This window comes from Suncus etruscus, chromosome 17, assembly GCF_024139225.1.
Source record: "Suncus etruscus isolate mSunEtr1 chromosome 17, mSunEtr1.pri.cur, whole genome shotgun sequence".
NCBI classification, from domain to species: Eukaryota; Metazoa; Chordata; class Mammalia; order Eulipotyphla; family Soricidae; genus Suncus; species Suncus etruscus.
Window position 1 is genome coordinate 863,587 of NC_064864.1, and position 13,564 is coordinate 877,150.

At 53.4% G+C, this 13,564-nt stretch overlaps 1 protein-coding gene across 1 annotated transcript in view; it reads right to left on the minus strand.

Moving 5' to 3' along the window:
- Positions 1-298: 298 nt before the first annotated feature.
- TSPAN15 (tetraspanin 15) overlaps positions 299-13,564 on the minus strand; it is a 60,342-nt gene continuing 47,076 nt past the window's right edge. Inside the window, exons 4-8 of the mRNA XM_049790502.1 lie at positions 7,239-7,334; positions 3,676-3,792; positions 1,731-1,778; positions 872-988; positions 299-508 (exon numbers count right to left, since the gene is read on the minus strand). Coding sequence (XP_049646459.1) covers positions 359-508; positions 872-988; positions 1,731-1,778; positions 3,676-3,792; positions 7,239-7,334 — 528 coding nt within the window. The 3' untranslated portion in view covers positions 299-358. The remainder of the gene's footprint in view (positions 509-871; positions 989-1,730; positions 1,779-3,675; positions 3,793-7,238; positions 7,335-13,564) is intronic.

Sequence of the window (13,564 nt, forward strand, 5' to 3'; positions counted from 1 at the left end):
ACTTCGGTTAGTCAGAAACTTCTGTTAACCTTGTACAAAATGTGTATAAAAATAGTGTCAGGAAAGTAGCTGTTAGGGGTTCCAAGGCACATGGGGGTTGAGAAATGAGTTTGACCCAGACGTGGGGGGGACTGGCGAAGGCACTGGGAGTCCCAGATCTGCAGATTCTGAAGGAATGTGTGCCGAATGGTGGAGATGGGGGAGTTGGTCGTTGTTTCCAGGACTGGGGGTCCCCTGGTTCCCACGCCCTGCGAGTGCCACTGTGGGGAGTACAGACTCCTGGGCCCAGGAAGGTGTCAGGCTCCGACTCCCACGGACGCCCTAGCACACACAGTCCAGGATGCGGATCCCTCTGGCCCTAGTTGGGGTAACACATGCAGCACCCCGGGGCCGCTGCGTCCACACTGGCCTTGCCGCGGGGTCCCAGGAGCCCGTCGGTAACTGAATGCTCGGAGATGATGTCCTCCACGCGGGTGATGTACAGGAATGTCAGCAACACCCCTAGGAACTGAGGAGCAGGGGCAGGGTGCTGAGGGCCTGTGGAGGGCTGTCCCCGGCCCCCACTGTCCAAGAGAGCCTTCTCCCAGTGGGGTCAGGCCCCACTGCAGCCTCGCCGCTCAAATCTGGAGTGTTGGACGGATTTCACTGGAGCGAGTGGGTCCCTCTCAACTTGGCCCAACATGCACCTCACAGGACACCGGGACCCTGAGGCCCTTAGGGCTTCTTGCTGCAGCCTTCCTAGTGCATCCCAGAGCTTCCTTCACCCCTCTCCTTGCACCTCTCCCTGCACTGACACCCCTGGGCCCCGTGCACAGAGCCGGCAGCCTGCCCCCCGCCCGCTGCTCTCAGCTCCCCCCTACCCCGTGCCTACCTGGGGGAGTAGGATGCCCAGCAGGAGGCCGGCCATGATGGTGTAGTTGTCCATGAACCATATGAGCACTGCGTTGGTGCAGCCCCGCACATAGATGACGTCCTGCACGCTGAGACGCTGCACAGGGGAGAGGCACTGAGCAGAGTGAACACACACGCACACGCACACGCACACGCACACACACACACACACACGCACACACACACGCACGCACACACACACACACACACGCCGCACACAGCTTGGCTGCCCTACCCTGGGGTCCTGCCAGGCAGTCCCGGACCTCTCATGCTATGTGGCATGAAAAGATGGACCTCAGGATGGAACCCCGGCACTCGAGTATCCCCGGGGTTGGGGAGGATGAAGCTCTCGGAGCAAGTTCTCTCTGCACTAGCAGCCCCTGGCTCTCTGCAAACTCATGCCTAATGAGTGAGCCCCAAACCTAACTGGGGGAGCAGGAAAAAAGGCGTCTCCCAGGGCTTGACTCCACACTCTGTGGGTACAGAAAGGAAACACCTGGAGAGGAAGGAATGAGGCCATTTGGAGGGTGCGTGGAACGTCATGGACTGATTGATTTCAAAAATGAGTTCAGTCAGGGCCGGAGAGAGAGCACAGTGGCAGGGCATTTGCCTTGCATGCAGCCAACCTCACGCCAAGCCTGGTTAGATTCCTGGCATCCCATACAGTCCCCCGAGTGTGCCAGGAGTGACTTCCAAGGGCAGAGCCAGGAATAACTCCTGAGTGCCCCTGGGTGTGACCCCAAAACAAAATAAAACAAAACAACAAGAAGTACTGCCCCCTCCCCGAGAGGCCCCTTGGGTCCCCCAGGATGGCAGGAAAGAAGCTGCCCAGACGTTACCTCCTTGTCAATGGTCCTGTAGCCACACATGGTGTTGACGACCTCTGTCTGCAACAGAAACACGTGGGGTAACGGCCATTCCCAGGGCATCCCCAGAGAAACTAGGCCCGTTCCAGAGAGACAAGCAGGGAGGGTGTCGGTCTAGCTTGAGCACACAGTGTCTGAATCCCTCCCTGCAAGAAACACACAGGTAGGAGAGCCCTGGCTTCGGTCAGTCCCCTCGGGGTGCTGCTTCGAAGAAGACCAGTCCAGGGCGGAGTAACGCTGCCCTGCGGGACCTGCAGGTCATCAAAAGCCCCAGGCTCAGCAAAAGCCAAGGCACAACGGGAAGGGCACTTGCCAACCGGGGTTCTGTCCCCAGCACCGTTGAGGGTGCTCCAAGCCGTGCCAGGAGTGATCCTTGAGCACAGAGCAAGGAGTAAGTCCTGAGAGGGGGGGGGGGGGAGGAGAGAAAGAGGGGAGAGAAAGAGAAAGAGAGGAGAACGGAGAGAGGGGAGAGAGGGAGTGGGAGGGAGAGAGGAGAGAAAGGGATGGAGAAGAGAGAGGGAGGGGGAGAGAGAAAGGAGAGAGAGGGGAGAGGAGAAAGATGGAGGGAGAGAGGGGAGAGGGGAGAGAGAGAGAGAGAGAGAGAGAGAGAGAGAGAGAGAGAGAGAGAGAGAGAGAGAGAGAGAGAGAGAGAGCCTCAGCCACAGTCACTGGCCTGCTGGGGTTTGCTGAGAGGAAAGCTGGGTGGTGAGGGTGGGAGACTTTGAAGCTCTGCCCTGATCCCACAGCTTGATGGCTGAGCACCTTGAGTTCATTTGGGTAGAGAATTTCCAGCTGCTGGTCATTCCAGGCAGGGAAAGCACTAGACAGGATCCCCAGAGGACCACACACAGGCTGTGGGTGCTTGCTGGCTCCGCCGCAACAGAAAACTGGCCCTGCTGCTCCCCCAAACTCCCCGAAGCCTGAGCCTCAGGGGGTGGCAGTAGCACGAAGCAGCTAGAAGAGCCGGGGGGGGGGGGGGAATGCATAGGCCTCTCTCTGCACACTGCGGTCCCTGGGGTGCGTGTGGGCTGGGGTGACTCCAGCTTCCGGAAAGGTCAGGAGGGGGGGGGCAACTGAAAAGCGGGTCAGACCTCAGATGCATTCTGGGGCAAAACCTAAAGTGTGAGTAAGTACAGACATATGCATACATGGACACAGATGTATACACACATGACACACCTGAATAGAGATACAGAGATGCAGAGATACATACATGCACACGGACATGTGCGATCCCGTCTCTGTAAACCCTGAACTCTTCAATCACTCACTCACTCACTCACTCACTCACTCACAGCCGGCCCGGCCTTCTTGAGGCAATCCTGCCGGGCATCGGGTCCCAGGGCCGGGTGGGGTCCGCACCCCACGCCCAGCACAGCTGCTGATGAGCACATGTCAAGAGCGGGCACCCGGAGGTGAGGTCAGAGAATGTTCCAGGACTGTCTGGGCATGAGTAAGCACAGCCCTGGTTCCTGTGCGTACACCAGGCAGGGTTGGACCATGCTGAGGCCCCTCTGGTCCCTCAAGACCGAGGAGCTCCTTCTGAGAAATGGGGAGGCCGACAGGAAATCCTCAGGCTTCCTGCAATTTCCAACATTATCCATCTCCAGGGCTCCAGGATGCCTGATGAGGAAGCCCCTGGGTCTGGTTGCCCAGGCTCCTTCCTCACTGGGCCATGCAGTCATCCAGATCAGGGCACCAACCTCGGAGGGCTCCGTTTCACCCCAATTCTATCCAACTTCTCCTCCAGAGGTCAGGACCCTCCACCCCATCTGGCAGAAGGGCTGAAGGTTTAGGTCCTGCAACTTAAAGACTTAGAAGAAGCAAAGCCCAAAGACCTCCCCAACCCCAAGGACACCCCATGAGGCTCGTTTCCCCCCTCCTGCTGCTCCCACAGATGCACCCTGGGGGGCAGTACCGTGTTTCGGAAGCAGCAGGTATAGGGCACCCCACAGGCCAGAGGTCCAGGGGCGTCGCAGCTGTGGTACTGGTTTTGGCTCCAGTCTCGATAGTCCTCGCCGCCACAGCACTTGAACTGCAGAGGAAGCAAAGCGGGACGATGTCATTGGCAGCGGATGAGGGTCATCTATTGGGGGGCGCTGCTAGGTGGGGTGAGCCTGCACGGTTGGAGACATGCAGCCCCGGCCAGGCCCTAGAGGGGCATCAGGGCAGCCACAGTGCCAGCGCTGGGGGGCAAGTGCTTCCCTCAAGCTTGGTTCCCACTGTGTGACCCAGCAGCTGCTGGCCTTGCAGGCCCCGAGGGTGAAACCGGCAATGCAGACACGCCCAACACCAACCCCAGCTCTGTGGCCCTGTCCTGCCCTGCCCTGGGCTCAGGACCAAAGCCTGGGGGGCGGAAGGGTTGGCACCACGCTCGCCCTCCCTGGGGCCCTGGTGCCAGCAGCAATGCCTGGAAGAAACGGCAAGAAGCTCCAGACCGCCCACCCCTGCCAGGAGACTGTTCTGTGCCGGGGAAGAGAGCTGCAGGGCTCTGGGGTGTTGGGAGGACCCAGGCAGCGTCCACACCAAGGTCGGCTCCGGGTTGTGGACTGGGGAATGAAAGCCAAGAGGAGCAGCAGCAGGCAGCAAGGGGCTTGAGGCCAGAGGTGGGGAGAGTCTGGTCTGAGGCAAAAGATCGTTCATCTGCAACGGAGGCAGTTTTTCACTCTGGAGAAGCTCCGTGTTATCTCTTGAATATATCTTTCTTCTCTTTTTCTCCCTCACTTATTTCTAAGTAAGTTGCATTCAACTAAAAACTATCTTACTGGGCCCAGAGAGATAGCACAGCAGCGTTTGCCTTGCAAGCAGCCAATCCAGGACCAAAGGTGGTTGGTTCGAATCCCGGTGTCCCATATGGTCCCCCGCACCTGCCAGGAGCTATTTCTGAGCAGACAGCCAGGAATAACCCCTGAGCAACGCTGGGTGTGGCCCAAAAACCAAAAAAAAAAAAAAAAAAAAACTATCTTACTGGGGCTGGAGAAATAGCACAGTGGTAGGCTGTTTGCCTTGCTGTGGCTGACCTGGGAAGGACCTGGTTTGATTCCTGGCATCCCGTATGGTCCCCAGCCTGCTAGGGGCGATTTCTGAGTGCAAAGCCAGGAGTAATCCCTGAGTGCCACCAGGTGTGACCCAGAAACCAACCAATCAATCAATCAATAAACTTTAAAAAAAAAACTATCGGGCCCGGAGAGATAGCACAGGGTGTTTGCCTTGCAAGCAGCCGATCCAGGACCTAAGGTGGTTGGTTCGAATCCCGGTGTCCCATATGGTCCCCAGTGCCTGCCAGGAGCTATTTCTGAGCAGACAGCCAGGAGTAACCCCTGAGCAACGCCGGGTATGGCCCAAAAACCAAAAAAAAAAACAAAAAACAAACAAACAAACAAAAAAACTTAAAAAAAAAACTATCTTGCTGGGGGCAGGAGTGATAGGGCATTTGCCTTGCACATAGCCAACCTGGGTTTGATCTCTGGCATTCCATATGGTGCCCAAGCCTGCCAGGAGTGCTACCAGGTGTGCCCCCATAAATATATATACATATATACATATATGTGATATGTATGGAGTGATAGCATGGAGGTAGGGCGTTTGCCTTGCATGCGGAAGGACGGTGGTTTAAATCCCAGCATCCCATATGGTCCCCCGAGCCTGCCAGGAGTGACTTCTGAGCGTAGAGCCAGGAGTAACCCCTGAGCGCTGCCGGGTGTGAACCTTGCCCCCCCCAAAAAACATTTACAACAGAAGCTGTAGCGATAGCACAGTGCGGAGGGTGTTTGCCTTGCATGCAGCCCACCCAGGTTCGACCCTCAACATCCCATATGGTCCCACTGAGCACCGCCAGGTGTGGCCCAAAAACGAATAAACTAATTCGCAACACAGATGTCAGGAAAAAGCGGAAGCAGGGGGAGAATGAGGGCGGGAAGAAGTGAGGGACCAAGCAGAGCGAGTGCCAGTGAAAGCGAGGGGGTGATGGGGGCCTGAAGGGTCTGAGAAGGCAGGGACCTCCACAGCCTTGCTGTGTGACATGGGCAGTGATGTCTTCACCTCTGCTCTGGGGGTGGCACTCTGGGAGTGGCAGAGTGGGGCCCTTGGGGCAGGCCAAGCCGAGCAGGGAAGAGGCCTGTGGGCAGGAGTCACTGGCCATGCAGACGGCTCTAGGGAAACCAACTGGAGCCCAGCACTGGGCAGGAAGTTCCTCCGGATGGCACCAGCTGGTGACAGGGTGAAGCCCGAGCCTAGCAGAAGCCGCGGAGGGGGGTCTGGGTCCCCACCAAGCAGCTGGACTCTCCCAGGAAGCTGGGCCAGGGTGAAGGCTCAGCCTGTTGCCCCATTTGTTGGGTCCCGTTTACACCTCTGTTGATTGATTATCCGCAAAGAGCTCCCAGAGTGAGAAATTGGTTCCCATCCCCTTGTCCCCTCTTTGGGGGGTGATCTTGGTAATATTTATCCGTAGCAAATAATCCACACGGACAGGGGGGTTAAGGGTTAAAAGGTTGGGTGAGGAGAGTCCTTTGTCAGCCTGGTATACACTCCAAAAAACATCTGGAGCCAGCCAGCCAACTCTGGCAAAAGACCCCCAAACGCCAGGAACCTAAGCGATTTATTTGGCTCTCAACAGCGCCACCACCTGGAGGGTCAAGGTGGGACAACAGGCAAAGGATAATCTTATGGAAATATTTTCATATACAACACAGCCTTCACGAGGTCACTGCGCCTACAGGCTTCCCATGTGCCCAGCCCTATGCCAGTGAGGAAGGAGTAAAGCCAAGTTGAGGCCTCTGGTCCATGCCCAGGAGGGACCATCAGGAACCCCGATGTCATTGAGGACCTCTGGTTGGGAGAAACCTCCAGGTGGGAGGAATAGGGGTACGGATGCTGCAGAAGGCCCAGGGCCCACGGCACCCACAGCTTTATGTTTGGGATTTGGGACCACACAGAGGGGCCCAGAGGCCATGACCAGTTCTGGGGACACTAGGGTGGTGGTGTTCACCAAAGACCTCCCCCCACATGCAGCCCTTGGGCCACCTCCCCAGCTGCAACTGCCATCATGAAAATGCCAACAGATTTGAATCGGCCTTGGGGAGAGGTGGGCACCCCTAACTGGCCACCTTATGTGCAGAAAAGATTGGGGTTCAGGGAACAAGGGGAGCCTTGTTCTCTGTGTCCTGCTACTGGTCAGTGGGAGGGACCAGCAGCTGAATTCTCACCCTAGCAAGCACCTGGGGGATGGGGTTTGCGGCTCACTCCTGCCACCAGCCAGGAAGCCTGTGCCCGCTTGGAAGGGCAAGTGGGGAGGACAGACAGTTGGTTAAAGTTGGGTTCCAGGTCCTCCACCCTTGGTAGGACCATCCATGTGCCACCCTGCGGCCCCTGCTTTGGGGGATAGATAAGTCACATGATCCTACCCACCCACTCTCTTCAGCAGGATCCTGGGGTGGGGGTCAAAGGGTCTGGGAGGCGCCACTCCAGCCCAGTCGGACTCACTTTCCTCTGGACGAAGTCCATGATGTTCTTGAAGTCCAGGTCATCATAGTAGTTGACTATCCCTCTACGGATGTTGTCGTTCAGGAAGTCGATCGTCTGTTTCGGGGGAGACATGCAGCAGGAAAGGGTCACATCAGAGGTGGGGTCACCGCACCACAGGGAGGGCATTTGCCCTGCACACAGTCAACCGGCATCCCATGTGGTCCCTGTAGAACACTGCCAGGAGTGATTTTGAGCGCAGGGCCAGGAGTAACACCTGAGCATTGCTGAGTGTGGCCCCAAAAGCCACACAAAAGGGTCACACATCGGGGCCAGAGAGATAGCACAGTGGCGTTTGCCTTGCAAGCAGCCGATCCAGGACCTAAGGTGGTTGGCTTGAATCCCGGCGTCCCATATGGTCCCCCGTGCCTGCCAGGAGTTATTTCTGAGCAGATAGCCAGGAGTAACCCTGAGCACCACTGGGTGTGGGCCCCCCCAAAAAAGGGTCACACATCACAGGGAGTCCAACTCAAGAGGCCCGACAAGTCCAGATGGAACTGAATGCTCCCCTTGTTTCTGCTCTCTATGCCTGGGCCTTCTTGCCTATACTCCACCTCCATGCCCCAGTGTTGGCAGAGGCCTTTGGATAAGTCCTCATATTGCCTTCTATTAGATGTCGCTCAATTGGTTCCTTTGGTTTTCGTGTTGAAAAGATGCTTCCCCATTGTCTCCTCATCTAGCTCTTTCCCCTCCCTTGGGGGTGGGCTTTGTTTTCCCAAGAAATGCTGATTTGGAGGCCTGGAGGGGCGGCTGCCATCTTGGCTCATGGTTCCACGTGGGGGAGCCACTGGCTTGTAGGTGAACAGCTTGCAGTGTGAGTTTCTGGCCTGCTATTCTGCCCCAACCGTGTGTGGATTATTTCCGCCATCAGAGTTGCTGCTGGATCTGCATCTCATGTCCTACCCCAATTGCGGGCATGGGGATCCCTCTCCCTCTCTGAAGATTGTGGAATGCACAACCCACTGTTTCACACCCCAGTGCCCATCTGGTGCCTGTCTCGCCCTGTCTGCGAAGGAAAGTCACTTGTTTCTCCGTAGAGCAGACAGCCCAGAAGCGACGCTGAGTCCTACCTGGGCCTACTACTGCCCCCAAACCAGGTCAGCGAGGGAACCATCCAGGTGCCCCCCAGGCACCGCTCCAAGCTCCACACTCCCCACTATACACTGTGTCTGTGACACAGGGAAATAGGCCCAGAAAGAAGCCTCCCAGGCCCTGGGTCACACAGCACAGAAGCCAGAGGGCTCAGCCAGAATAGGGAGCTGGTGTCCCTGCTGCCCATCGCCCCGCGGTGCTCCAGCCCACCAGCCAAGGAGGCGATGCCCGGGAAGGCGCTGGCGCGACGCCCTGGTCTTCACCCCGTGGTGCTGGGCCATCTGGATCAACAGCCCGGCTGTTGTGAGGGATCCGCGGGCAGGGCGGGCCAGGGCGTGGGCAGTGCCGCTCAGTGTCCCCAGCCACAATCGTGGCTTTCAGGGCCTCAGGGCTGAGTGTCATTGGAGACGGTGCTGGCACAAAGGGGGCATTCTTGGCTGGAGCCAGACAGGGGGGGTCTGCGGGGAGCCCGGACAGCGAGGCCAGATCCTGCTGTTGCAGATGCCCAGGCACGATCGACCCCTCCCTGGGCCTCAGTTTCCCACCCCTGAACCAGTTCTGCGGGCTTTATTTTTTCCCCAAGGTTCTTTCCAGCTCTGAGGATCAAAGACGAGGCCATGGCTCTTGGGCATCCCAGAGGTGCTTCTTTGATGTTTTTGATTTTGATTTTGAGTCAAAGCCTCGGTTCCCTCACCTACAGGATGGCCGCCTCAATCCTCTACCTCACAGGGCTCTGTAAAATCTCAGCGAAATGAAGTGAGCAGCGTAGGAACTAAAAGTATTACAGAGCCGGAGAGATAGCATAGCGATAGGGCATTTGTCTTGCACAAGGCTGACTCGGGATGGATCTGGGTTTGATTCCTGGCATCCCATATGGTCCCTGAGCTTGCCAGGAGTGATTTCTGAGTGTAGAGTCAGGAGTAACCCCTGAGAACTGCTGGGTGTGGCCCCAAAAGCAAAATAAATATATTACAGTTCTTTCTATCTACCTACCTGTCTGCCTATCTATCATCTACCTACCTATCTATCTATCTATCTACCTACCTATCATCTATCTATCTATCTATCTATCTGTCTGTCTGTCTGTCTGTCTGTCTGTCTGTTTATGTATCTATTCTATTTTGCTTTCTTTTTTGTTTTGTTTTGTTTTGTTTTGGGACCACAACTGGCAGTGCTCCGAATTAATCCTGACTTTGCACTCAGCAATCACTCCTGGAGAGCTCAGGAAACCACATAGGATGACAGGGATTGAACCCTGGTTCAAGCTGCATGCAAGGCGAATGCCTTAACCACTGTACGATCGCTCCTGCCCCAGATTTGTCTTTTATTCTGAGTCACAGACAACCCAATGGCACCACTTCGACCAAACATGTCATCCGAGGAAATGACTAATCCCAAGGGAAGCTGAGGCCATAGCTCGTCTAAAAACACTGACTGTAAAAGAAGACCTCTGGGATAAGAGGCAGCAGGGCCCTGGACCCCCTCACAGACCCCTGGGGTCAGAGAGGACACTGAGGAAGTCACTGCACTGGGCACTGATGGTGCATCTGTGCCCAAGGAGGCAGCATCCGGCTCCTGTATTTGAAAAAGTTGGGAGGGGCCGGAAAAATGGCTCAGGGGCTAGTGACTTGTGCTTTGTGATTTTCCAGCACCTTCTGGAGCCACATGCCAGAGAGCTCCCCCTGAGCATCTCTGGATTTGGCCCAAACTCCCACATCCAAGACAGGGCCATCACGAGAGAGGAAGGGACCCAGATGCCCAAGCCAGGAGACATGTGGGAAAACTCCTGTTATACCAGTCATGCCCAGGCCCAAAACACGATGAACCTGCACAGAAGTGAACAGAGATGCTGATGAACAATCGAGAAGTGGGCACAGAAAGAGCCCAGAAGGCTGGGAGCTCAAGGACCCCAGATCTCAGGGACCACCAGAGAGCACTGCAGTGTGGGACTGACTCCCCATGTGACTCTGTGCAGGAGACTGAGGACAGGATGACAGCTGGGTGACACTCCTGCATCTGATCTCCTGGTCTCCTCTCCAAAACCCCAAGGGCAGATCCTCAGGGAGAGCCTCGCCCAGCCCTGCCAGAGCTGAGCTAACGGTCCCTCCCTGTCCGCTTCTGACACACAGAAAACTGTGCCAGTTGGCCAGGCGCCCCCTGCCTGCTAAGCTCTTGGCCAGCATTGGATACCCCCAATAACTGTATGACAGTTGGACTTGGACATGCCCCTTGGACACCCACTGTATACAACTGTACCAACTTTAATGACAGTTGAGCCTGGACATGCCCCCTGTCATACCATGGACTGTTGGGGGGGGGGAGGACTAGGATACTGACCAGACAGGTCTGCTGGTCCATGGCGGGGGTGGGGGGAGGGCAGATAAAAAGCATCAGAGAGATGCTGCTTGCTTTGCATTTATTTTTTTTAAAAAACTTTATTATTGACTGGTTAGGTTTTGGGCCACACCCAGCATATATAGTGATTACGGAAGTCACACATCATGAAGCCTTAACACATTTTAACATATTTACACCCAACCAAAAACCACATCAAAATTTATAAAGCAGGGCCATAGCAATAGCACAGCAGTAGGGCATTTGCCTTGCAGTGGACGACCCGGGACAGATCAGATTCGATCCCTGGCATCCCATATGGTCCCCCGAGCCTTCCAGGAGCAATTTATGAGCACAAAGCCAGGAGTAACTCCTCAATGCCACCAGTTGTAGCTCCCCAAAAATGTATAAAGCATCTACCAACAGACCTAAATAGTGATATTAATAGAAAAACAATAGTAATAAGAGGTTTTACTTCTCCACTGTCAGCAACGAACAGATCAACCAGACAGAACATCAGGGTCCGGAGCAATAATGCAGCAGATAGGGTACCTGCCTTGCATATGGCCAACCAGGGTTCAATCCCTGTCTGGCACCCTATATGGTTTAATTTGCTCACCTGGAGTTATTCCTGTGTACCACCAGTTGTAGATCCCCCACCAAAAAAGAAAACCAACAAGAAAAGAGCAGCCCTTGATGATGAGCTATGCCCAACAGGCATTTACAGGGCTCAACACCCTTCAAAAAAACACACACTCTTTCTAGCAGGCACAGGTTCATAGTTCAGGGACTATGTAAGCTGCCATGGATTTGAACCAGGATTAGCCACATATAAGGTAAAACTCTTGCACTATATCTCTGGTCCAATAGTATCTTTTCAAATCACAATAGAATTAAACTAGAAATCAACCATTAAAAGAGATAGGGAAAAAACTAAATTTAGAGAATATGCTATTGCATAACTATTGGATTAAAGGAGTTAACAAATCCCGGAAACAAATGAGAATAAATTATCTATCAGAATACATGGGACATAACAGAAACAGTACTAAGAAGGAAGTCATGGAAATATAGAGGCTTACCTCAGGAAATAAGAAACTCAAACAATCCCACCTCACACCTTAAGGAACTAGAAAGATGAAACCCGAAGTAAATAGAAGAAAGAAAACTTTAAAATTCAAGAGAAAATAAGCAGAATGGTAATTTAAAGAAAATAAATAAAAGGTTGATGAACTCAAGAGCTCATTCTTTAAAAGGATAAATAAGATGAACTAAACTTTAGTTCCATGGAAAAAAGTTAGAGAACAAGAACAAAAGCCTATACATAGGATCAGAAATGAAAGAGAAGAAGTTACAACAAATACCAGAGGTATACATAGGATTATAGAATAAATATGAACCACTTACAGCAATAAGTTGTAGAAAGGATGGAAGGAAGGAAGGAAGGAAGGAAGGAAGGAAGGAAGGAAGGAAGGAAGGAAGGAAGGAAGGAAGGAAGGAAGGAAGGAAGGAAGGAAGGAAGGAAGGAAGGAAGGAAGGAAGGAAGGAAGGAAGGAAGGAAGGAAGGAAGGAAGGAAGAACTCCTGCCGCACATTGACCCCAGCACTATAAGAATGACTCTCACGACAATGAGTGTCTTCCAGGGGTGTCCCGGTGGTCTCCAGGCACTGCTGATCCAAGCATCAAGCTACCAGGTTCCCAGGGCTAGACCAAACATTGCTGGGAGGCCCCAGGCCTCACCAACTCACCCAAGCCCAGAAGAGGGTGGCCACTATGAAAGGTAAGTAATGAGAGACCAATATCTCTAACAAACATAGATGCAAAAATCCTCCACCAAATCCTAAATCAAATTCAACAATATGGTAAATGAATATTGCATCAAGACTAATGGACTTTATTCCAGGAATTCAAGGATTGATTGTTATAGGTAAATCAGTTCATGTAATAAACCACATCAACAAAAGGAAAGGTACCAACCTTGTGATCATATGTCAACACACACATAGAAAGCTACAGACAAGATCAAAAATCCATTTATAATGCATAAAATTCTCAACAAGGGGCTGGAGAGACAGCACAGCAGTAGGGCATTTGCCTTTCATGCAGCCGATTCAGGACAGACAGTGGTTCGAATCCTGGCATCCCACATGGTCCCCCATGCCTGCCAGGAGTGATTTCTGAGCACAGAGCCAGGAGTAACCCCTGAGTGCTGGCAGATATGCAGGTGTGGCCCCAAAACCAAAAATAAAATAAAATTCACAACAAAACAGGGATAAAAGAACATAACTTCAGCGTAGTAAAGCCCATAGATGACTGAACCATCACTGATATATCAATAGCAAAAAACTAGAGATTTTGGGACTGGAGCAATAGCACAATGGTAGGGCATTTTCCTGGCCAACCTGGGTTCAATCCTGGCATCCCATATGGTATCCCAAGTCTGCCAGCAGCGATTTCTGAGCTCAGAGCCAGGAGTAACCCCTTAGCACCACCAGGTGTGCCACCCTTAATAAACAGAAATTTTAGGGGCCAGAGAAATAGCATAGTGGTAGGACGTTTGCCTTGCATGCAGCCAACCTAGGAGGGATGGTGGTTCGAATCCCGGCATCCCATATGGTTCCCTGAGCCTGCAGGAGTGATTTCTGAGAGCAGAGCCAGGAGTGACCCAAAAAAAACAAAAACAAAAACAAAACCAGAAAATTTTCTCTAAGATCAAGAAAAAAGTGTACACGCCACTGCCACTGTTATTCAGCATAGTATTAGAAGTCCTGCCACAGCAATTAGACAAGAAAAAGAAATAAAACATCCAAATTTTTTGGTAAAACTTCTTGGCTGGTTACATGAAAATGCATATTTAAAAA